Source organism: Mixophyes fleayi, chromosome 3 (assembly GCF_038048845.1).
Source record: "Mixophyes fleayi isolate aMixFle1 chromosome 3, aMixFle1.hap1, whole genome shotgun sequence".
In the NCBI taxonomy this organism is placed as follows: Eukaryota; Metazoa; Chordata; class Amphibia; order Anura; family Limnodynastidae; genus Mixophyes; species Mixophyes fleayi.
The window spans coordinates 96,705,620-96,731,755 of NC_134404.1; the positions used below are offsets into that span (position 1 = coordinate 96,705,620).

The 26,136-nt window shown below is 39.7% G+C and overlaps 1 protein-coding gene across 3 annotated transcripts in view; it reads left to right on the top strand.

The window, feature by feature from the left end:
* KCNAB1 (potassium voltage-gated channel subfamily A regulatory beta subunit 1) overlaps nucleotides 1–26,136 on the top strand; it is a 267,571-nt gene that overhangs the window by 155,086 nt on the left and 86,349 nt on the right. For all 3 annotated transcript variants that reach the window (XM_075202037.1, XM_075202038.1, XM_075202039.1), the window contains exon 2: nucleotides 21,525–21,568. In XM_075202037.1, the coding sequence (XP_075058138.1) occupies nucleotides 21,525–21,568 (44 nt within the window). The remainder of the gene's footprint in view (nucleotides 1–21,524; nucleotides 21,569–26,136) is intronic.

A 26,136-nucleotide genomic window follows, 5' to 3' on the forward strand; every position in this document is an offset into this window, starting at 1 on the left:
GTGGCCGTCGGATTATCATCATCATCATCATCATCATCATCATCATTTATTTATATAGTGCCACTAATTCTGCAGCGCTGTACAGAGAACTCATCACATCAGTCCCTGCACCATTGGGGCTTACAGTCTAAATTCCCTAATATAGACACACACTCACACAGACAAAGAGGGAGATAGACAGACAGACAGACAGAGACTAGGGACAATTTTTGATAGCAGCCAATTAACCTAGCAGTACAAGAAAACCTCTGGTCTCTGCATCCTGGTGATGGAGGTAGTGACTCAAGCTTAGGGGGGGGGGGAAGTATGCACCTGTAAAGGTTCAGTTATGTGGCTTTGAACACTGTTGTCCATTCGCCCACACTGTTTCTGATCAGCAGCCACCAAAACTGGTTCTGACCTATTTATTCTAAATCCCCCAAAAATAGCAGGAAAGAAAGATTTGAGAAGTAAAAAAAGAGAAGGAGAACGTGTGGGGTGAGAGGAAAAGTGAGTTATGAGAGGCCCAGGGGAAAAGTTGGTAGTGGGGGCAGAGAGGAGAAGAGACTGGTGGTGCAGCGGGGAGGAGGGGCAGGTGGGATGAAGGGACAAATATACAAAAGGGGAGAAAGGAAGGTTAAGACACCCATAATGCAAAGACAGAGATAAACAACGTGAGACAGAGACAGGGGGTAGTTATCGAGATAGACACTCAGTGGGAAAGACTCATGCAGACACACAGAGGGTTCGACAGACAAACATTGGGGGAGGAAGGATTCTTGGGTTGCTGAGGAGGAAAGTGTAAATGACGGCTGATGGCTGGGCAGGTAAGAACTAAGCCTGTGTAAATTAATTTGCTGAGCACAGTAGGAAATGAACAGTCCATAGTATGTAGAGGAAAGCAGCCTGTGATAGGCAAGAGCTGTGAGGTAGGAGGTAAGATGCTGCTCAGTGGAGCAAAAGGCTGCATGGGCCATTCCTTTACAAAACAGAGAAGTACGAGTGCGTTAATGAGGATGTCCAGATTTATTTTTTTTAATAACAAAATAATAATTTTTTGGTCTCTTGATGTCACTTGCGCCACAGAAAACTCCAAGGGAGGTCAATTGCCAAAACATTCCTAGGGACAATATATGAAATATCTACTTGACATCTTAAAACAATGTCAGTAATCCACTCCAGATAATCATAGTGCAGTCCCAATTTTCCACAAGACAAATTGCATATGGCATGTGAAGTGGTTGTTAAATTCACTGATGAAGCTGGATTGGGGAGTGGCTTGGAGAAGTGGTTGCTTCTAGAAAAAAAATGAGGGGGGGGGGAACTGCGTGAACTTTAACTAATTGGGCTAAACTGACTATGGAAAAATTCAGAAAATTATAATTTATTGCTACACTCTAATTATTTTATTTCTCATCAATGTTTATCATACACAGCTAGTGGTTTAGATGCACTTATTATTTTTTAAAATTATATATTATTTAACATCTGACTGCATGCCAACCCAGAATGTTTTTGATATTATTATCAGTAGGTGTTAAGCTTTTGTCTTAAAAACACCACAGCCATGAAGGGTTTAAGCAAAATCAGGCAAGTGTTTTGATTGTTTATTCACTGCAATTTATTTAGAATTATTTAGCCAATCATTAGCTAGAGATAAACATGTTGTTCTATATTTCAGACATTAATTTAGAACAATCACAGGGCAATAAGCTGCATCTCATATTTAATGTAATAGAAAAATGTTAATTAGTTCCCAGTGGTGTCTACTGTGTTTGTCTGTACACAATTGTCCCTGGGGAAATCCTCTCTTTGTAACTGTCATAACATTCTGAGAGCAGAACCAAGAGGTTCCATTTCAGCATGTGTTTTCTGCTACAGTACAAGTTTCTAAACAAGTTTTTTTGAATTTGGGCTGTTATGAAGGACAATAGATGAAAGAGCCGTTGATTTCCACCCTACTGATTATATCAAGTCCACAATCTTCTCTGTAACCGAAGCCAGAAAGTCTCATCCTGGCTACCAATTATTTTTAAGTCATTTCCTAAATCCTTTCACGTTCAAAGCGATTTCAGCAGCAAGATGTCCGGTGCCCTCCTAAAGCAGAGGTAAATCTGTGTAGGATGATCACTCCTCACTTAACAAAGATTGCAGAAGAGCAATAGTACAAGTGTCAATAGTCCAACCACTCATCAGATTGTAGTAGACTCCATCACTCTTAACAACAAGAAGCTCCCAGCAGCTGTCAACAGTCCACACCTGCAGCACAAATCCCTTGTGTCAATTCAAAACACACAATCCTTCACCATAGAGCACATTGTGTAGCCCAAGGGGCTAAAATAACAGCAGTTTGCATAAATTGTCCATTACAAACCAATAAATGTAAGTTGTTTTAAAATCACTTTTATGGCATTGAAAGTGCATACATGTTTTTTTCAATACTTAAAACAATGCACACTAAAAAGATTAATAGTAGTGTTGCAAATAATGCAACACCAGTGCTGTTATATGAACTTCCCACTATAATGTAGTAGGATCTACTTTAAATATGTTTATCTTCACTTAAAAATGCACATTGACTAATCCATTCTTTAGTTTCCTGCAAAATCTAAATCTGTCACTATTGTCAATGGACCATCCATCTATAGTAGATATTGGATTATAAGGATGAACATATTTTTTAAATGTTACAAGTGTCAGTCTTGTCACGGTTAACACTCCAGGGGAATTTCTATGTACTAAGTAACTGTACTTATTCCAATGCCCTATCCTCTTTTCTTAAAGCTACTTATAAATGTATACTGTGTAGGAGCTGCTATGAATAGTTATAAAGACAAACCTTAGATACTTAAGAGAATCTATCCAAGCTCCTGCCATATTCCATTTGTCACTGGCTGTAGTGACCTTGTGAGATATTTAAATATAAGTAACTTGTACATATTTGGGTTTGTACACACAGATGGTTTCAAGCCCACATGCAGTTTTTAACACACGTTTGTCACTGAGTTTGCTCACTCTAAACTTACTGACTGCCATTAAAAAAAAAACTTTTGTCAGTCCTAAATTGCATATAGAATTCAAAACCTGATCCACTTTATCTTCAGATTCTATTACTTTTATTTCATAATACATTGTAGAATTACATTAATACTATGTAAGTATAAACAAGCTTGGCAAACCTTTTCATTTGACATGCGTCATTGTAGCTGCTAAATGTGCTTTGTTCATAAAAACAAAAATCCACGCAGTGCTTAAACATTCTGAATGCATGGACCCACGTCAGATTTTCTCAGAAGTCCTAAAGCTAACTATCCTATCTCTATATAACAATTCTATACACGGGTATAGAATAAATAAATAAAACACCTTCACATATGTTGTTTATCTCCTTAAAAATTAAATGGGAATCGTCTTTCCCGTAGCTGTGAAAATGACAATTAAGCCGCGACTTAATGTGAAATAAAACGTAATGGTAATGATTGCATTGCTATCAGCCGGAGAGGTCAATCCCCAACAGCCAATCAGAGGCAGCTATATAGTACTCATTATTATTGCATACATTCGCGCCAGCCCTAAAGCATACACAAGACGTACGACTCCATACAGACACATATGCATCCATTACAGAAGTGGAAATTGCTCAATCAATTTATAAGTTTATAGCAGGAGCTTGAAAGGGTGGGGTTATCCTGAAAGGAACAAACACAGAAAAAATCCTCCTGCACACTGTTATAATCAGCAACGGAGCTGCTATTTCTACTTGTACATAAAAATGCAGAAATCTCAGTTGCACACATATGCAAATGTATGGAAAGTCACCCGCCCCATCAAGGCCTTGTTCCTTGCTGGATCACCCCACCCTTTCAAGCACTTGCTATGAACCTATAAATTGATTGAGCAACTTCCACTTCTGTTTTGTTTGTTTAAGAGGCATGTTGGCGTCAGTAGCTGATGGGGAGTTCTGGCCCTGTATTGTCATTTGGAGGCTCTTGGCAGGGGAAGGCTAGCCTGGTGGGCAGGGGGGCAGCTGCCCCCTGGGCTGGTCCCATAATGGGCTACCTTTGGCTGGGTCACTGGGCCACCTGCATTTTTTTCCTTTAAAGTAGGCAGCTGAGTTGAGTATTGCTCCCCGGGCTGAAATTTGCCAGCCCTCCCCTGGCTCTTGGGGTACCTCTTGGTAAGTTAGCTCTCAATTTAAAAACTAAAGATGGGCGGGTCCGGTTCCCCGAGAACCGAACCCACCCGAACTTTGGGTATCCGAGTACCGAGCTAAGTAGGCTCGGTACTCTCCCGCCCGCTCCGAATCCAAATCGAGGCCGAACGTCATCGTGACATCGTCGGATCTCGGGGCTCGGTTATCGCGATACTTCAAGATTATAAATACCCGCCTCCACAGCAATCCATCGCCATTTGACAGAGGGAGAGAGCAAGGTGTAGTCACAGGGTGATTAGAGCAGGGACAGAGAATACAATATTCTTATTCCAATTGCTGTAACAAAAATCGCTAGAGAAGAGAGGAGGATAGAGGTTTATTTCATTTTTTTTAATATTTGGCACTCCCCAGTGCTTTTGGGGTGTCCTCCATAATTGTGCATAAATATTTCTGGCTGTCAAAATTACTATCTGTCAGCAGTATCTACCAACTAATTTTTAGCACTCCCCAGTGCTTTTGGGGTGTCCCCCCTAATTGTGCATAAATATTTCTGGCTGTCGAAAGTCATATCTGTCAGCAGTATCTACCAAATAATTTTTAGCACTCCCCAGTGCTTTTGGGGTGTCCCTCATAATTGTGCATAAATATTTCTGGCTATCAAAAGTCATATCTGTGAGCAGTATTTACCAAATAATTTTTAGCACTCCCCAGTGCTTTTGGGGTGTCCCCCATAATTGTGCATAAATATTTCTGTCTGTCAAAAGTCATATCTGGCAGCAGTATCTACCAAATATTTTTTAGCATGCCCCAGTGCTTTTGGGGTGTCCCTCATAATTGTGCATAAATATTTCTGGCTATCAAAAGTCATATCTGTGAGCAGTATTTACCAAATAATTTTTAGCACTCCCCAGTGCTTTTGGGCTGTCCCCCATAATTGTGCATAAATATTTCTGGCTGTCAAAAGTCATATCAGTCAGCAGTGTCTACCAAATAATTTTTACCACTACAAGTGCTTTGCGCTCAGAATGGATTCAAAGCAGTCCACATATGATCAGAATGAGCAACCAGGTTCTGTCACCAGTTCTGATGTTAGTGTTCCCAGTACGTCATCTGGGCAAGGCGATGTCAAACTACAGAGTGTTTCGAAATCAGTCCAAAAAACAAAATAAAATAAAAAAAATTCTGTGTTAAAATGAAAAAGAAGTGTTACTGAGCAAAAGTTAAGTGCCGATAAAAAAAAATTGCCAACATGCCATTCTACACACGCAGTGGCAAAGAGAGAATGAGGCCTTCACCTTTGGCTATTAGTGGCAGATCCGAAAAAGTTACTGAGCCTACAGTTGGTGCACAACTACTGTTACGCGTCAAAGCCGAGCTGCAAGATAACAGTAAGGCATTAGAGGATAATGTTTGCTCTGATTCACAAATGACACCAATCCCTGTGGAGAGTCCATCCAACAGTGGGATGTCTAATCGTGAGCATTCTGCTGATGTGTGCCTTAATAGCCCGAGTTTAGCCGGTGATACACAAATTGAGGATGTCACTTTGGAATTAGAAGAGGATGAGGGGGAGATTTGTGTAGGCGACGAGGGCACTAATGAGGATGTTGATGAGGATGAGGTTGTTTGTGTAAGTCCTGCACCAGTGGCAGCAGTTCTGGCACATGACAAGAAAAAGGCCATTGTCATGCCAGGCCATAAAACAAAAAAAATCCACTTTTTATGTGTGGAATTATTTCTACCCAAATCCAGACAACAATTGTATAGCCATTTGTATTGTATGTCAAGCCACAGTCAGTCGAGGGAGGGACCTTAACCATCTTGGAACCTCGTCTATGTTACGCCATTTAACGAGAGTTCATGGCAAAGTGTTGGGAAAAGCTGAAAGTTCTTCCCAAAAAATTACAAGCACTCCATCATCAGCTAAGACCCTCCACTCACCGACATCCCGACGGCTACAAAATACACCCACCACACCATCCTCATCAATATCCTCAGTAGCGCTCGGAGTTAGCCCGGCATCCCACCTAAGGCTGGATGACTCCTGCACTATTATTGATTCCTCTGAAGAAAGCGTTAGTCCCACTGCTGCTGCTGTTGCTGCTGCTAGGGGTGAATCGTCATCCCAGAGGCAGGTCAAGAAAATGAGCAGTCCTACATTTCAGCAATTAACTGTGAAACAATCATTTGCTAGGGGAAGCAAATATGACAGCAGTCACCCAGTCGCCAAGCGAATCACAGACGCCATGGCTGCAATGTTAGTGTTAGATCTGAGTCCAATCTCCACAATAAACGCAGCTGGTTTTTCACAGTTAATTAAGGTTTTGTGTCCGCGTTACAGAATTCCATCGCGACACCATTTCTCCCGTAAAGCAATTCCACAACTATACCAAAAAGTGTGTAAAAATGTAGAGATTGCGCTGAAAAATGCTATTCTGCCCACTGTCCACTTAACCACAGATATGTGGACAAGTGGAAGTGGCCAAACCAAAGACTATTTGACTGTGACAGCCCACTGGGTTGGTCATTCACCTTCACCAGCAGGAACAGCAGCAGCATGTACACCACTACGTAACATTTGTCACAGGCAGGCCACTCTTTGTATCACCGGCTTCACTAACAGGCATACAGCTGACAATTTGTTACGCAAACGGAGAGATGTGATTGATGCATGGCTTATACCACTTGCACTCTCCCCAGGGTATGTCATTTCTGATAACGCCAACAATATAGTGCGAGCATTACAGCTGGGTGATTTCCAACACATTCCCTGTTTTGCTCACACCATCAACTTGTTGGTGCAGAGCTTCCTACGAAATAACCGTGAGGTGCAGGAGATGCTTTCGGTGGCCCGTAAAATTTCAGGCCATTTCAGGCATTCTGCCACAGCATGTAGGAGATTACAGCAGCTCCAAGAGCAGTTTAACTTGCCCTGCCACCAACTTAAGCAAGAGGTGGTAACTAGGTGGAATTCCACCCTGTACATGCTTCAGAGGATGGAGGAACAGCGCAAAGCCATCCAAGCATATTGCACAAGCCATGACATTGGGAAAGGAGGAGGGATGTATTTCACTCTTGCACAGTGGGGAATCCTTTCAGTGCTGTGCAAGGTGCTAAAACCATTTGAAGTTGTGACGTGTGAGGTGAGTGTAGACTCTGCTAGTTTGAGCCAAGTCATTCCTTTAATTAGACTATTGGAAAAGCAGCTTGAGAAACTGAAGGAGGGGCTGAAAGGAAGCAATTCAGCAAAGTATGTTGGCCTTGTCGATCAAGTACTTCATTCGCTTCACAATGATCCTCGAGTTATTAAGATCTTGAACTCGGATCAGTACGTTTTGGCCACTGTGCTTGATCCAAGGTTTAAAACCTACATTGAGTCTTTACTTGTAAATGAGCAAGATGTGAACTTTTGCAAGGAGCTATTGCTCAGCAAGTTGGCCGCTGAACTGGGCCTCGTCTTGACGACGTGTCCTCCTTCACTTTCTCAAGCTGCTGCTGCTTGTAAAAAAATACATTTCCCAAAAAGAAGCAGGGAAGACGCAGGGGGCAGACCAGAACAATTTAACATCTGGGCTGGTTTGAAGGATTTTTCAAAAAAAATTGTCATTTTGCCCATCCAATACAAGTATAAACATGCAAAGGATGGTGGAGGATTACTTTCAAGAGGTAGTTGATATGAAAATGTCAGATAGTCCCTTTCCTTACTGGGAAGAAAAGCAGGCCATATGGAAACCCATGTACAAACTTGCTTTGCAATACTTAAGCTGCCCACCCTCCAGTGTGTACTCTGAACGAGTGTTCAGCACAGCAGGGAACTTAGTCAGTGATCGACGTAGAAGGTTACTTCCCAAAAATGTGGAGAAAATTATGTTTATAAAAATGAACTACATCTTCCACGAGGAAGGCCTTCACTATCCAAGACATCCAAGCACTGACTGTTCTCTAATGGCGGATCAAGCGGCGATGAATTGATAGTCTGTGATGATGACGTACACACTGATGAGGGTGAGGATGAAGCTGAAGATGATGACGATAACATCTTTTTAAAACTTTCTATGTAAGTGTAGGGTGCAATCTACCCCCAAAGAGGAAAGGGACTTGGGGCATTTCCATATCACGTACCGTCTTGAAAGGCTGCTGTTTGGGCAATTTATCCTTAAGGGTAGGGTGTCATAGACAGAGTGACCCCAAACTGGCTTTGTCCATTTCAATTAATATTGTACAGTCTATAACGGCTGAACTTTTTTGTTTTTTAAACAAGTGGAGGGGAGCCTATAGAGACAGAAACCAAACTGCCTTTTTCCATTTCTTTACATATTGAACTATAAGTGTAGGGTGTAATATACACCCAAAGACGATGGCTGCATTGCCAATATGCATAGATGAAGAGAAAGACAATCTGTTTTGTGTGTAGAATAAATGAAGGCCTACCTACCAGGAATTAAACTGTTTTTTGGATGATTTATTACCTCTACAATTAGATTACTTATCTATGAAACAGTTGGAGCACTAAATTGGGTTATTTTAGGCCCAAAAACATTGATTTTCCAACAAAATAGCAAAACAAAACCAAACAAAACCAAAACCAAAACACGCAATGGCGGTTTTGCAAAACCAAAACCAAAACACGACGGTAATCCAGATCCAAAACCGAATCCAAAACCAAAACACGGGGGTCAGTGACCATCTTTATTAAAAACACATATATCTATGGCCCACAAATAGGGACTCTCATTGTTTAGAAGCACCGTGACGTGGCAGGGGGCTTACAATACATTTGCAAATGTGTGTAACTGAGATTTCTGCATTTTTATGTACAAGTAGAAATAGCAGCTCCTTTTCTGGTTATATCTGTTTTTTTGGTGCACATACGTAGTACAAAAACGTGTATCTTACTAAAAAAAACAGTTGTTCATCCAACTCTAAATGAATCCCACTGTCCCTTTCTTCCTGTCAATAAACAAAATCTTATATGTCAATTTGTATTGTGCAAAGGTTTTAAGCAGCTGTATGACGGTATCATTTTTCATTTCTTCCAAGAGATAGCCAACATCTGTTCCAAAATCTATATAGACGAAATCCTTCCATTATTACAAGCATAAAGAAGTTTCTGAAATGTCAATCTGAAAGTTAAAAAAGATTTGCTGCAGACTGTATAAGTATTATACTACTGACTCGTTCTACATTATCTACTTTGCTATAAGCTGCACATATTGGAAGTAATTTTTGGCCATTTCTGATGTTATTAGAGTTGTGTGAGGCAGCCTTCTGTGGCACATAGATTTAGGCTAAACCTGCGGTTCCCAAAGTGTGCGCCGCGGCTCCCAGGGGTACCGCGGTGCTGTCACAGGGGTGCCGCAGCCAGTTAGAGGAAAATAGGAAACAAAAAAAAACTTACCAATCCGGCGGCGCACGAGACCCAGCATCCCTCCTCGCTTGTCACTGAATGTCGGGCGTGACGTCATCACACCCGACATTCAGTGACAAGCGGCAGGAGAGTGGAGGATGCTGGGTCCCAGGCGTCGCCGGATTGCTAAGGTTTTTTTTTTTGTTTTTTTTTTCCTCTTCCTGGCCCCCGGGATGCAGAGGGGGCAGAATGAGAGGAGGATGTAGAGGGGGCAGAGTGAGAGGAGGATGCAGAGGGGGCAGAGTGAGAGGAGGATGCACAGGGGCAGAGTGAGAGGAGGATGCAGAGGGGGCAGAGTGAGAGGATGCAGAGGCACAGAGTATGTGGATATAGAGGAGGTAGAGTGAGAGGATGCAGAGGTGGCAGAGTGAGTGGATGCAGAGGGGGCAGAGTGAGTGGATGCAAAGGGGGCTGAGTGAGGAGATGTGAAGGGGGCAGAGTGAGAGGATGATGCAGAGGGGGCAGAGTGAGAGGATGATGCAGAAGGGGCAGAATGAGAGGATGAGGCAGAGGGGACAGAGTGAGAGGATGATGCAGAGGGGGCAGAGTGAGAGAATGATGCAGAAGGGGCAAAGTGAGAGGATGCAGAGGCTGTAGAGTGAGAGGATGCAGAGGGCACAGAGTGTGTGGATGCAGGGGCACAGAGTGTGTGGAGACGAAGGAGGGCACAGAGTGTGTGGAGACGAAGGAGGGCACAGAGTGTGTGGAGACAAAGGAGGGCACAGAGTGTGTGGAGACGAAGGAGGGCACAGAGTGTGTGGAGACGAAGGAGGGCACAGAGTGTGTGGAGATGAAGGAGAGCACAGAGTGTGTGGAGACGAAGGAGGGCATAGAGTGTGTGGAGACGAAGGAGGGCACAGAGTGTGTGGATGAAGGGGGCACAGTGTGAGTTAACTGTAAATTATTCTTTGACAGAAATATAATTAAAAAAAATATATAAAAATATTTTTTTCCCTTGGATTTATGTGTATTATTTTTGCATACATCTAAATAAGTATTTCTGTCCTGATCTAAAAACTTATTACGTTTTTTTTCACCCAACTACTTATAAAACAGGACTGCTTGGTAATTATTTTGGAGGGGTGCCTTGAAAAAATTATGGAGACTCTAAGGGTGTCGAGAACTGCAAAGGTTTGGGAAACACTGGGCTAGACAATAAAGGTTGTTTACAACGTTGCAAACATGGAGACCCACAGTGCAAATATCCTTTTGTAACATCATGCACTTGTTCTTGCACGGGTTCTTCCATGTTTTGGAACAAGCGTGGACGCGGTGGCATCTGCCGGAGGGCGACATTTGTTTACCTAGCATATGCTAAGTGAAGATATGGGTACACTTCATAAAAACCTAAATGTGTTTTGGACTCGCATGTGTTGCAGTATCTAGTTGGCTCCCAATGACCCGATCAGAGGACTCATTACCAGGTAGCAATATAACTGTGTGAATAGTGGTATTAGTTGGATGAGGTTTGGGTTTCACTTATGCTGTATTTGTATGCTTCGCCCTGACTGGTGTAAAATCTGTGTTTCATGGGAATCTGTGTGTAGCTTTGTATGCAGAGAAAACCGTTTAATGAAAGGACTTAAACTGACAAACCTCAATCATAAATAAAACATAGGCCCCTTATTCCCTCACTCCCATTAACTTAAAAAAGTCAAAAAAGCAGTTATTCTACAGTAATTGGAGATGCTACTGTAATAAGGCTCAAGGGCAATACAACACTGGTATGAAACACTTATGTAGGTAGCTGTGGTCCCATCCCGCACTGCAGAATAAGCTTTATGGATGTCCATGTATGTGCAGAGTGCAAAGCCAGGCACAAGTATTGTGCTTATCCATCAGTATAGACCCCAGTGACGCCTAGACAAAGTATTTGCCTGATTAATGATATACATTTACTTTATAGCTCCCTTTGGTTCTTATTCAAAACAAGATTCAAAGAGCAATGATGTGTTGTGACCCATACCAACCAGATATCAACGTCTATTGCGTTTGAGGAGTCAAACTAATGAAAGCATCTGTCTGACTGGTTGCTATTGGTTACAGCCCATTGTTACTGCTTGCTCTATTTTATGAAATAAGCCCCATAGTTTTCATTATTGTGTCTTAACCTAAAACTGGCCAATTACCTTGAATCATTGTGTTTACAAAGGCAATCCAAAACGAATTAACCACCTGGATGTTAAAGCACAAAAAGCTTAAAATATAGATCTATAAAATCAGCATGTAAATTTTTAAATATATGCATTGTAAAATAAGATGGGGCACATTAGATAATGTACAGATGCAAAGAAACTTGAAAACAGCGGCCCTCAGCAATGTGTCCCTGACAGTTTTCGTTTCTATGTGAGCTACGGGATTCCTTGGAAGGTGTGCAGTTTGTTCTTCCTGTGTTTGCGTGGATTTCCTCCGGGGGCTCCGGTTTCCTACCACACTCTAAAAACATACTGGTAGGTTAAGTTAATTGGCTGCTATCAAATTCACCCTAGTCTGTGTGTCCATCAGTGTGTGTCTGTGTGTGTGTGTGTGTGTGTGTGTGTGTGTGTGTGTGTGTGTGTGTGTGTGTGTGTGTGTGTGTGTGTGTGTGTGTGTGTGTGTGTGTGGGAATTTAGACTGCAGCTCCAATGAACCAGGGACTGATGTGAGTGACAAATATTCTCTGTACAGTGCTGCGGAATTGGTGGCGTTATATAAATAGATGTTGATTATTCACTAAAAGCACACACTAATTCCCATAATGTTTTCTCATGCTAATATAAATGAAAGGAAAACCACGCACTTGTCCAGATATCCACTGTAAAACAAGAAGAATTCCCCTGTTTGTTCTCTGGTATTTCCTTTTATCACATCATTGGGTAATATATGTGATATCTTTGGCTAAGAAATCCTCTGTCAACCTTGCCTGTCTAAATGATTATGCATCAGTATTTCACTTTACTGTACAGTTTCTTCCTACGGCTATGAGCTTAGCTGGTCATGTATCACTAAGCAGGAAAAGAACACAGCAGATTGTTTTCAAACCATGTAGTTTCAGCAGTATTTGTGCAAGACAAGCTACTAGGACATGGCATAGACAATGTTTAGAGTTACTGGACACTATATGTATACAAGCTCACACAAGATGTACAGTAGACAAGTTTGTAGTCAGAACATTTTTCATTGCTTGAATGAAGTTTTAATATTTTTTTTGTAAACGGTAACTACAGTTTAAGTCAGTTATTTATCAACCAGGGACAACCTGGTGTATGGAAAGTTTAAAATGAAAAAGGACTCCTTTAGAGTTGAGCATTTCAAGTTTATTTACAGTATCATAAACAAATAAAACACAAGAACGTGAGTAGACTCATTGATTGTATTTGGATTCAACAATCGTTTCAATCTAAGCAGATTTTCTGCTGATGAACATCCTCTTGAATTGTTGGGATCGGGATCCGTTGTAACTATTTTGTCTGATCTTTAAATAATTTTACAATCAGACTATACGCTGGTTCTGGTCTCTATGAAGAGCCCTGGTGAGTTTTTTCTAAACGCTTTCTAGACCCTGCACAGTGGCTTTTAATTTGTCAACGATATTTTATGTGCAACTTTGCTATGGCCTGGTTATATTATAGATCTATGATAACATATATATATATATATATATATATATATATATATATATATATATATTAGTATGGTCAGAGCACCTATTGTATTCATTTATTTATACAAGAAATTACGTGGGCCTGCCCACAATAATCTGTATTCAACCCGGACATTAGAATGGTAACAGGAGCTCAGAGTATTTCGGCTTGGCTAAGTCTTGTGTGTCCATGTTTAGGCAAGCAAGTGTGAGGTTGGAGGGACTACATGTAACCATCCAAGTACATAATTGTCCACAACTGAGTAGCAAGTTGAAATTGTTGTCAAACACTCCTCAATATTCATAGTTCACACAACCTACTTTTTCCCCTAGGTCTTGTTTGAGGAATTGTGACATGGAAGATCAGAGGATTCGAGATGTAATTGAATTTCTAACAACAATATTTAAGTGAAGGAGGTGCTCTAAGAGGAAGAATTGTATCAGAAATAGGAGATAAGAAAGGGGAAGAAACATTCTGTGAAAAAAAAAAGAAAAGAAAAGATAACAGAATACAAAATAATGAAAACAACCGTTTTAATTGAACTTATGTCATAGGCTCCCTGCTGCATTAAGTCAATTATAAAATAATAAAAGTAAAACAGAAGAATGTTCTACCTAGGTTCAAAGGAATGGGCCTCAAAGAGAGGGTTGTTGGGACCAATGACTGCCGTTTGTAGGACACTGGTGGATCCAAGGCAGGCGATTCCCCCCCAAGCGGGTACGTGCTGGTGAGTACCTCTCTGATTGTGCTTTAAACACAATCAGAGCATACTCTGCCTTCTTTCTGCTGACAGGCGCATTAATGTATTGTGCGGCTGTCAGAAAAAGGGAATGGGCACTAAATCGCCCCCTCCCCCCAGCAAAACAATATAGGTCCGCCCCTGCTGTAGGAGGACAATTTTATAGCCAACAACTTCAAGAGCCTTATTTTGGAGAAAGCTTAATATTCATGAACTGTTAAGGAGAGTTGTGTTCAGAGAAAACAAATCACTAATGGATGGTTCAGAAATGTAATAATGTTTGCTCCAAAGAAGGTTTTATGCATCATGGAAACATTTTAATAAACCTCCTAGGGCTAGATTTACTAAGCTGCGGGTTTGAAAAAGTGGGGATGTTGCCTATAGCAACCAATCAGATTCTAGCTGTCATTTTGTAGAAGGTACTAAATAAATGAAAGCTAGAATCTGATTGGTTGCTATAGGCAACATCCCCACTTTTTCAAACCCGCAGCTTAGTAAATCTAGCCCCTAGTGTTTAATACTTTTGTAGAGGTTTAAAGCACTCAGAGGTGAGATCTAGTAATGCTATATTGCATAGAAGACATAGACAAATTATATATACATAACACTGACATATATAACCAGAACTATTCATACTCCTAGGACCTCATCTAGAGTCGGACGCAATGTGCGTCTAAGAATTACCTGAAATAGCAGGAGTGGGAGTGTGCCGCAGCTTGGTGGGGTATTACCAGTGACAAGCAGCCCCAGTTACGTCCCACTCGTAATACCTTACCAAGCTGCGACCAGTTCCTGCAGCTAGCTACTACTTGTGCCACCTAATTCCTGCCGCACCTTTTCTGTCTTTTTTGACCTGTGTTCCGCCTGTGTCTTGATCCGACTAGGGTAGTTTTTGCGGGTAGACGCCCATAGTATCTAAATTACTCATGGTCACCCCTACATAACTCTGTGTTCCACCCTTTCCCTCGCACTGAGACGCAAGCTGTCGCAGTGTACACTGCGTCTGAAAAGCAGACAGAACTGCAGGGAACTGTTGCTTACTGGGCCTGCCCCATCAGTGGAAATGTGCAGGAATGCGCCTGAAATGGACTTTGCGTCCGACTCTAAATGAGGACCCTAGTGTCCATGGGGCAGCAGTTATCACTTCACCCCTGGTCCAGTCCTTGTGCTCCTAGTTTGGTGTAACACATTTTTAATTATCTGCAGCTGCTGTTTCAATAGGGAACCTATGGTCTATTTACAATACAGTAAGAAGACAAAATAGTCACTGCCTGTATTATGACCAATCATGTCACTCAACTTCCCTATTCTACAAGGCTGGACACAGATTATTAAAAATGTGTAATTCTAAATTAGGAGTCATGAGACTATACTGCAGGTAAGTGACAACTGAAAATATGCTGCTATATTGGTCTTGTTCTAATGACAGAAGCAGCTGAATTTAAGAATATATTTTACATGATAGTTTCACTTTTTCTGCCAGGTACTAATGGGTGATGTGATTATATGTTTGCATTTGTCATTGGCTCCAACATTTCACCTGCCCTAATGATCCTTTTTTTTCTTTTTTCCTTATCTCATTTTTCAATTTTAAATCCCTCAATCTGTAATCTGTAGTTTCACACTAATGTGAAATGTAACTACACTTGTCATCCTTCCTAAATTACATGTATGGGGAGCTTTGATTGAAGTTCCATTGGTACTATTCGTGCTTCTCCAAATAATTCTTCATTTAACAGCATGAGCTAATATGGTTCTTTCTTTCTCTTCATAAGAGAAACGGGATCCTTGCAGTGAGCATTTTCGTACTCATAACAAAATGACATCTATGGGGTATATTTACTCAGCTGCGGGTTTGAAAAAGTGCAGTTGTTGCCTATAGCAACCAATTAGATTCTAGCTGTCATTTTGTAGAATGTACTAAATAAATGATAGCTAGAATCTGATTAGTTGATTTAGGCCACATCTCCACTTTTTCAAACCCGCAGTTTAGTAAATATACCGCTTAGTGTCTTCATGTAGATATACAGTAATTTGTTCTGCTTTACCCCAAACACAGTGGCACACGCAGGGGGGGTTTCTGGGTCTCCAGAAACCCCTCCCCTCCGCTAAAAAAGTGCCCTATATAGCGGCACTGTACTATACAGCAGCCGCGGCGCTGTCAAAGAAGCGTCCACGGCGGTGCTGTATTGTATACAGCACCGCCGCGGACGCTTCTTTGACAGCGCCGCGGCTGCTGTATAGTACAGTGCTGCCTAAACTGAGCTGCTGCGCATACACGGGCGCATGCGCGGCAGCGCTCTCGTTTTTTTTCCCGTTTTTTTTCCGGTGGAGGGGAAACCCCCCCTTAAAAATGCTCCGTGCGCCCCTGAAACCCACCACAATTCTGCCCTTTTATTTTCTTTCTTAAATCTAGATTTCAAGAAAATGTCTGCTCATTTTTATATGTATTTCTTTATTGATAATATGTGTATCTGCAAATATGTAGTTAATATATTGGTTGCCTTTTGCTGCAGAAAGCTGCAGCCTTCTATTGAAACAACACAATAACTAACAAACGTCTTGGCTGCCTGCCAAGTTTTATTGTAGTTACCATGGGAGAGGAGGAGGAGAAACTACTGTCCCTTCAAACTCAATTTAATCATGTTATACCAAGTCTCCAGCAGCATAGTAGGGAGCAGAAAGTAAATAATTGCAAATCACCTTATTATCAATTTGGGAATATTTGTTCTTTTTCTAAAGTGAAAACTTCGCTTTTAATAGTGGGAAGGTAAACGGCAAATGTTTAGATTTGCAGCAGAAATAATAAGTACTGTGAGTAATATAGCTTCATCCCATTTGAAATTCTAGACAGTAAAAATGAACAGTTATGAAACACATTCAGCTACAAACTCATTTTCTCAGCAGCAGCAAATAGGCCCTGTCTTTAACCCTTTCAGTGACAGGGCCAGCCATTGCCATGAATTCTAATGAATAGCCCGTCCCACTCTAAGGCGGACTGATTGGTAGAATTTACAGCATTAGCCTTTTCTTTACCTAGATGCTGTGGTTCAAGTTCAGTCCTCATGAGCTACCAACATGTTTTCAGGATTTCTGTCTATAGAAACGGGTGGGGAAATTACTGACCCAGCAAAATAGATTAACTCACCTATGTATAATTGTAGAAATCCTGAAAACATGTACTGTTGGTGGCTTTTGAGGACTGAACTTAGACACCGCTGCCCTAGAGCAGGGTTGTCCAACCCGCGGCCCGCATGCGGCCCAGCACGCCTGTAAATGTGGCCCAGAAGGAGTTTTGGTTGTAGCAAGGGGGCAGCGCTCTTAATGGAAAAAAAAAATCCTGCAAAAAAAAGAAAAGAAACTACTTACCTTGCGGTCACGCGGTCACGTCAGCTGGTACTCCGGCTCCCTCCCTTGTCTCCTCCTCCGTGAGGTGCTCGCAGTGAATGTCGGGCGTGATGTGATCACGCCCAACATCCATTGCGGAGCGCAGCACAGAGGAGTCACCCGCGCCAGAAGAACAATCAGCAGCACAGAATTGGAGAAAAGAAGAGACGAGGACAGGAGAACAAGCCGATTAAAAGGTAAGTTAAGGGGGATTTTTTTTATTATTTCAAGGGACGCTGACCAGTGAATAAAAGTCACCTGGTCCTGGAGCATCATGGACCTTATCTCCCTGATACATACTTCTACTTGTAATACTAATGGGGCATTATATATTATTCTCTTTGGCCCATTATAAGTTGTTATCCCTTAACTAACATAGTGGTGTAATTAGCAAAACAGGTCACAATTTGGGGTCACAGTGGTGTATATGTCAGGTACCGCAGGCCTGGTCAGGGCACCCTGATATACAATGCCTGGCTTAAATGCACTTTATTGATATTGCATCGAAACAATAAAAAAAATGATTATAGTATAATAACTAGAGAGGAAGTTTTGAACAGGGCGATTGAAAGGTAAGTATAGGGGGATTTGAAAAAAAAGTGATATAGATATATATATATATATATATATATATAAATATATCACTTTTTTTCTCATATATATATGTTAACTATGTTTTCTATGGTTTTTTGGATGATCGGCTATCGTTATTGTTAGTGTATCTTATGTGCGGCCCAAACCAATTCGTCGTCTTACAATGTGGCCCAGGTAAGCTAAAAGGTTGGACACCCCTGCCCTAGAGCATGCCGGTTTTCATATACAAATTCCTTTTTACTAGGTGTAATTGCTCAATGTATGTGACAAAAAGATATGGAGGGCATAGACTTTCCATTATAACTATAGATAATGGTATTTGTCCTATGTAGTTCTATCATTTAGATTATATGAGGCTCTGTAAGTTTTGAAAGGGGTTGTGTTTTTACTACAATTGGGATGATGTATAAAGGAAATCTGTAATTTGTACATACAATTTGTCACTAAATAAAAATCTGTTTTCAGTTTACTACTAAGAGAACAGGCTCCACTGAGCATCTAGTGACATATTAGTTCTTATCTAATTCTGGTGAACTGCATAGGTTTTGTATGCGTGTATTACTGCAGAGTTTCTGGAAAAGCCGATCCCCCAGCTAGTATCAGTTAACTTGCTCACAATTGATGTAATTATTGCTTTAGAAACTATGCTGAACATATGTTGCTAAGAGCAAGTGATCTAAAAGTTGAAAGCCAATCTCTTTGCTTTAAGCATTGTCATTTTTGAACTTGTAGCTATGAATATGAATGTTTTGCAAGGCCCAGGGGGCAGTGCCTACTAATCTAAATGCAATATTCTGCTACTGCCTATGGAACGAAGGTTGCTGAAATCCTGCCTTTGCCTCTGGAACGGTTATATGTCATTGCCCTATAACATCTCTTCTGTAATTCTGTCAGAACAGAGCAGATATGAATTGGAATAGAATGTAATTTAAAGAGAAGAAGGATGGCATTCTTCTCTAGCTCCAAGCTCCTTATATCTAATATCAGCTCCAGTTTCTCTGCTATTACTTCATTATCTCAAAAGAAAAGAATCAGTCAATACCCCTGGTTCACCAACTTATCTCTCATAACCTCTGCGTCAAGATCAATTATTGCATCCTACAAAATGTAATCATTTACAATTCGCAATAGAATATGCTCGTTTACTGGTTTCTCTAAATATTAAATTACGTTATTTTTCTTTGTAAAGATATTTTCATTATATGGTTGACATTAGAGATTTAGGTCGCCTTATTTTTTTTATTTTAAGAGAGCAGGTTTCAACTCTTTTTAGCAGCATAATTATCTCCAGATTATAAATAGAATATTGCTTGGTGATCCCAGTATAATTTTAGTTTTACCTAAGCGGAAATAAAAAAAAATCACAAGAGAATTTGACTGTAAAAAAAATAAATTATTTTGCATTCGTGTTTGCAGCAAAAATGTTTCTTACAAGTGCCGTTAATTTATGTTTAAATTTCCTTTTAAAATAAGCCTTAAGTAGTGATATCACTTCTGTAAAATATATTATATTTGGTAAGCAGTGATTTCACTTGTGTCTTATTTTCAAAGGATAGGCAAACAGCTGCATATGAGGATCAACTAATACCACCAAAATGTCACCACATTCAAGCAACATGTTTTGTTTCAAACTTAAACTAGTGTATTATAAGGGGTAATGTGTCTAATATATAATAAAAAAGGATATTTAAAGTCACATCTGAGTTCCATTTCCTAAACACAGCCTTCCGCCTCATGATTTGCTACGGTCACAGAATTCTCACACAGAACGGCATACATTATTAATTAACAAATAACACAATTGTGGCGCCTTAAAAATGGGAGGTAGTTAATTGATCATAGCAATTAAAGGATTTCCCTGAGGTCATTTTGTAAAATTAGTCTATAAGCAAAGGCATCTTAAAGAAAATTTAGCAAAACAATTATACTGTATCTGCTTGTATCTATTCTGTTAATTGTTGCGATTTCATTCAGAATAATATTTTATTATAGTACTAAAAACTAGAATTAAACAAAATTTAAAGGGGGAAACACATACATGACCAGAAAAACTCAAAGATACCATGCAATATAATAATATGTATTAAATATAATATGTATTAAAATGATAACTACTGCATGCAGGGCCGGATTAAGGGAATGGAGGCCCCTGGGCTAAGGGGGCCTCCATTCCCCTGTGAGGCCCCCCCCCCCCCGTAATCGGAGCTGATTGCGCCCCCCCCGGCACTTACCTCCTTCTCCGGCGCGCTGTGCTCTCTTTACTGAGGAGATCTCGTGAGATTGAGACTCACGAGATCTCCTCAGTAAGGAGACTACAGCGCGCCGGAGAAGGACTGCAGTGAAAGTGCTCAGCAGCACTGATCACGCCGTGGGCGCCCCCGACCGATCAATACTGCTGCTGAGCACTTTCAAGGGCCCCCTGGATGCCATAGGCCCCTGGGCTGTAGCCCAGTTAGCCCTATGGTTAATCCGGCCTTGACTGCATGCAATATATTTTTTTGCAGACACGTCTCTTATGTCAGATGGTTTAGACTCACATAAACATTTCAGAAACATATGACATAAATATTTCTGAAACATATCACATAAATATTTTAGAAAGATATCACAAAACATTTCAGAAACATATGACAAAAAATATTTCTGAAACATATCACAAATATTTTAGAAACATATCACATAAACATTTTTTATGTTATAAATAAAAGAGAGATACATCAATATTTACTTCTAAAACTATGCTCTATTTTATATCACATACTTTTACTTTTTAAATTATATGTTACTCTATGCATTTATCCAACTCCTTCCTCTGCTGGGAATTTTCCTAATCTTGGTTAATGGAAGACTATTTACCTGTATTTTACAGCAGACAGCAGTACTAAATATCTGGCACATAATGAAAAACAGGCAAAAACACAGTTCATGTAAGAAATTATTTGCAGAATGGAGTTTAAAGAAGTGCAAATATTCTGGAATTTACAGGTCAAAATATATTTTGAAACTATTCTTTTCCCAACATAATTTGCAACTTATTGGCTCAAAAAGTAGATGTGAAGATCTGTAAACCGTAATGTCTGTGTGTCTGATACACATTCTACTTTGGAGAATATGTTACAGAGAGGCAAAGAGCATCATGTAAAACGATTCCAAGAGGAACTACATGGTTATAACTGGTGCAAATATTTTAGTTATGTTACAAAAAAAATGGGAATCATTGCTATTCATTTGTCTGCTGTTTTTTGCACGGAGAACAACATTTAAATCCTGAGATCTGTTTTTCAGTTTGCAGCAATTTTGTTTCAAGAAAGTGAAAAGCTAAAGGTAATCTTCTGCCTGTGCTATTATAGTATTTACTAGGGAGATATGAGAGCCCCGGGCTACTTTCTTTTCAAACTCACTTTATAAATGTTGGCTGACATCTCTAACTCACAAGTAGATAGGTAATATATGTTTTAGTTTCCACCATAAAGCAGCTGAAATGTAAATAACAATAATTTGCATATCAATTTAGCAATTGGCAGATATGAATTCAACATTGTGTGCAGTTCCCTTTTAAATCCTTAGTTAAGATGCACAATTTGTAAAACTTGCATTGGTATAAATAGCTAAAAGGTAACAATTTTTTGTTCATTTTTCTAGAAATCTCGGGAAATCTGGACTCCGTGTATCATGCTTAGGACTTGGTAAGTGTTCAAGACTTGAAACATAGCTGTAAAGACTTTAATTATTGTTAAAATTGTACAGTGATTTCCAAATTGATTCACCTTTGTTTTTCCTGTATAATATCCGCTCGTAGTTACAGTGAATTTACCAATTATGATTATGCAGTTAGCCAGATTTGAAAATGTGCATTCACTTGATTAATTACCATTAACTCCAACATCATTTACTATTTATATTTAATCTATGCTTACAAGTCTGTGCTGCAAAAGTTCTTTAACCGTCTTCTGATAAAGGCAGCTTCTGGCCAATTGTGAATTTAAATATTAATGTGTTCTATAATAGATACATCAAATGTTATCTATTTAAATGAATTATTTAATGAGATGGATTTAGTTTCCACTGCATGAAGGGAAATGTATAGGTGAAGGGAAAACAAGTAAATTGAACTCACTACATCCGATTAAAAATCACATTTGGAAGGCTAATTTAGCACAGTTTCTAACTAAAGTTATCAAGTTGCTTTCAACAGGTATTATTGTCAAAGAGCAGAAATATTTAAAATGAATTCAAAATGAAAATATAATATAAAAAATAGGCTATGGTAAATTTGTTAAACGTCCCAAAAGAAAATAAATTCATGAATTAAAATGTCATTGATTAGTTTTCGGTTTTTCTTGTCAAAGCAAGATCCACCTGCTGGGTTTAGCTGATCAGTCTGTCTATATAAAATCACACTCATACTCACTTGGCTAATCCCCATCACATCCACTCAATACCGGCCAACCAAATATCAGCACTGTCTTTGCGTTTCTTTCGAAAATGGTTGCTCTATCATGGCGCTGTGGAATTTGTGGAATTTTCCACAAGTATAATGGTAGCACAGTAGAAAAGTAGCAGCATCCCATTTAAATCTCATATCCAGTGTTGTCCATGAGATTTTGAATCCATGTAGAATGAATTTCTGCACAAAGGGAGAAGAAAGGGTCACATATAGGAATGCAAGGTGCTGATGTCAATGCTGGGAACTGAGTGTACAATTCAGAGGGATTGAGGGGTTAACATGGTTAGCAATCGTCTCAAAATGAAATAGATGTTGTGAATGTTGGAAGAATCTCAGACATCAGAGGAAGAGTCTGATGGTGTAAAAACTGAAATTGTGGGGAAAAGACTATTCAGTGCTGTTTATATATATTTGTACAGTGACACAGAACTAACACTTAAATCAGTTGGCTGTTCTTACCTAGGAATATATGATGAAGATCCCATAATTTGAAACCAAAAACAGGAGCACGTGACTTGAAATGGTCGATAATTGACATTGCCTTTATTTATTTTGAGTTCTAAATGCAATACAGTATAGACTAGTGGTGGCAGCAACCTGATAGATTTTGGGGATCCCGCAAAGGAATGCACGTACCATTTTTTTTTATTAAAATAAATCCCACATGAGCGAAAAGAAAGCATTTTATTTGATGGGAGATCACAATGATGTGTTATGTAGATACACAGTAAAACAAAACATTAGATTGAGCTATAAAGTGTATTGAACTTGTCAATGTGAATTTGAAGGGCTGTACTCTAAACTACATCACTATAGTCTATAATTGGCATTATCATCTGTTGTGTGATGCACTTTCTGACCATAGGATTTAGACTCATGGTAATATATAGAGCACAGAACTATAGTTGTATAGTTTGAAACAATACTTCTGTCACTTATTTTTTGAACCAAGCCATTTTCCATACCATAGGAATTTGACCAGATGACATGATACAGTTTAGTAAGGAGGCAATAGCCATAGCAGTGGCTGGAGCATTAAGTCATATGTTACTTTGACTGTAACTAGTCAAGTCCAAGTTGGTTGTTCAGTTTAAGCAAAATAAATTAGAAACAAACCAATCTTCATATACCGGAGTAAAAGAAAATTTGTGATTTAATTTTCATGGAGGAGGATTCTAGTTATGATTATACAGTCATGGCCAAAAGTTTGGAGAATGACACAAGTATTGGTTTTAACAAAGTTTGCTGCTTCAGTGTTTTTAGACTTTTTTGTCAGATCTTGCTATGTTATGAAATGCTGGTAATTTTACTTCAGTATAAGTGTCAAATGCTTTTATTGACAATTACATTAAGTTTATGCAAAGAGTCAATATTTGCAGTGTTGACCTTCCTTTTTGAAGACCTCTGTAATTCGCCCTGCCATGCTGTCAATCAACTTCTGGACCACATACTGACTGAGGGCCGCCCATTCTTGCCTCATCAATGCTTGGAGATTGTCAGAATTTATGGGTTTTTGTTTGTCCACCCGCCTCTTGAGGATTGACCACAAATTCTCAATGAGATTAAGGTCTGGGGAGTTTCCTGACCATGGACCCAAAATTTCGATAATTTTATCCCTGAGCCACTTGGTTATCAATTTTGCCTTATGGCAAGGTGCTCCATCATGCTGGAAAAGGCATTGTTCATCACCAAACTGTTCTTGGATGGTTGGGAGAAGTTGTTCTTAGAGGATGTTTTGGTACCATTCTTTATTCATGGCTATGTATTAAAATCTGTATAAATAGGAAAAAATACAAAATATGGTTGTTACTGAAAGTTGGGTTTAGTGGGCCCAGCAACAAAATAGAGATCATAAAAGCAGTGATAGTTGGGCTCAGTGTGTCTAGCGCACTGATGGGCAACCTGATACAATACAGGGGCCGCATGGGGGGCCCTCTAACCTTCAAAAGGGTTTCACATTACCGTCAATCTCAATAATAAGCAAAACAATACATTTAATCAAAGGAAGGGAGACCTATCTGTAATAACTTATCAGCAGGCATTTTAAACAAGTGTTACAAGCTATAGCTAACAAATCTGACAATAAAACAGGAAGAAGCTGGGGGGCCGCAGGTGAAGACTCGGAGGGCTGCACGCAGTCCTAGGGTCGCCTGTTGTCTATTAATGGTCCTACAGCTGAATGGGGATGGGACAGCAGGGATGGTTGCACTCAGACTTATTACAGTTGAATTTGATACACTAAGAATAATTACCAAAGCACAAGGTATGCCCATTCCCGATTTGAATTAGATCTCCTCACCATATGGTAATATCAAATCTCAGGTGGTGCACCCTATACAGGTATAATTAGTATAAACAACAAGGAGTACAAAGAAGGAAAAACATGTTTAATTGGGGCACTCTGTGATTAATAATGGTTGAATTCCTATTAAAACATACATTTTATTTAACCAATTAAAATGATGGCAAACAAAGTGTTCCCAAGAATTAACCTGAATATAAGTTTTAGCAAAATATTAAAAATAAGTGTTGAGAAAGATAGACTGATAAAAAAAAAAATTGCCTCTTGCCTGGTTACAGTGAGTATGCGATACGCACGTCGGTGTCCGCCTCGCTGTGTTCTAATTAGATAGCCTGAAGCTGTTACTATTAACATCATATAATATTAGATGGGGGACTGAATCACAGTTTATAAAGGGAGATAGAAGCTCTATTTAGAATTAATGTCCTGTAATGTTAACCCCTGATTGCTTCATAGCTAGGTAGCTCAGTGAGACAGAGAACTTGTAATTATTATATGCAAGCGATCCTATACACCTTAGAGCAACAGCAATGTATCTTTTGGCTTTTATACTCTCTCATGTGAATTTCAGTCTAAACCCTTTGTATTACCACCAGTGATAATAAGATACTAACCATTTCCTATATATTTATATTTTCCTAGGAGCATACTTTCTGAGCTAGTATGTCCATGGGACAATTTTGTCAATATTCCACAAATACAATCTATGTTTTGAATTAAAACAACAACCATGGACTAATTAGGTGGTTTATACATCTTTATTTGTGCTAACATGTTGGTTACAGCTTAAGGTTTTCAATAGACACATAATAAGAAGTCACGTATTGATGTTTATATAAAATAATATATTTACCAACTAACAACACAGCGCGGCTTGGCGCAGAGCTGCCATTTTATGACATTTTTTTTTTATCAGTCTATCTTTCTCAAAGCTTATTTTTAATATTTCGCTACAAGTTTTATTCAGGTTAATTATTGGGAACACTTACTGTTTGTAATCATTTTAATTGCCTAAATAAATAAAGTGTATGTTTTAATATGAATTCAACCATTATTAATCACAGACTGCCCCCAATTAAACATGTTTCCCTTCTTTGTACTCCTTGTTGCCTTCCATGCATTACCTTGCTGCTTCCTGCCTATTTACCATCTAGCACTATACCTCATATTTACTCCCACATAAGTGGTCTGTTCTCTCCTTTCCCTTCCCTCTAATCCAGACATGATCTACCTGTGCTTTCCATCTGCCTCTTTTTCTGTCCTTCCCAACATTTCCTACTCTCTCTGTCACCTCTTTCCCTCAGCCCTGGTATCCACTAGTACTAGCTTCTTCTTCCTAATATCACCATTTGCTCACCTCAGGGACTCTTTTCCTTTTCCCTCCTATACCATTCCACCTTATGCCTTGTTCCATTTCCTTCTTGCTCCCCTCCACCTCCTCCCTCAGACCTTCACTGTTTACCCTATCAGTTTCCACAACTACCCACTGTTGATTCCTCCAAATC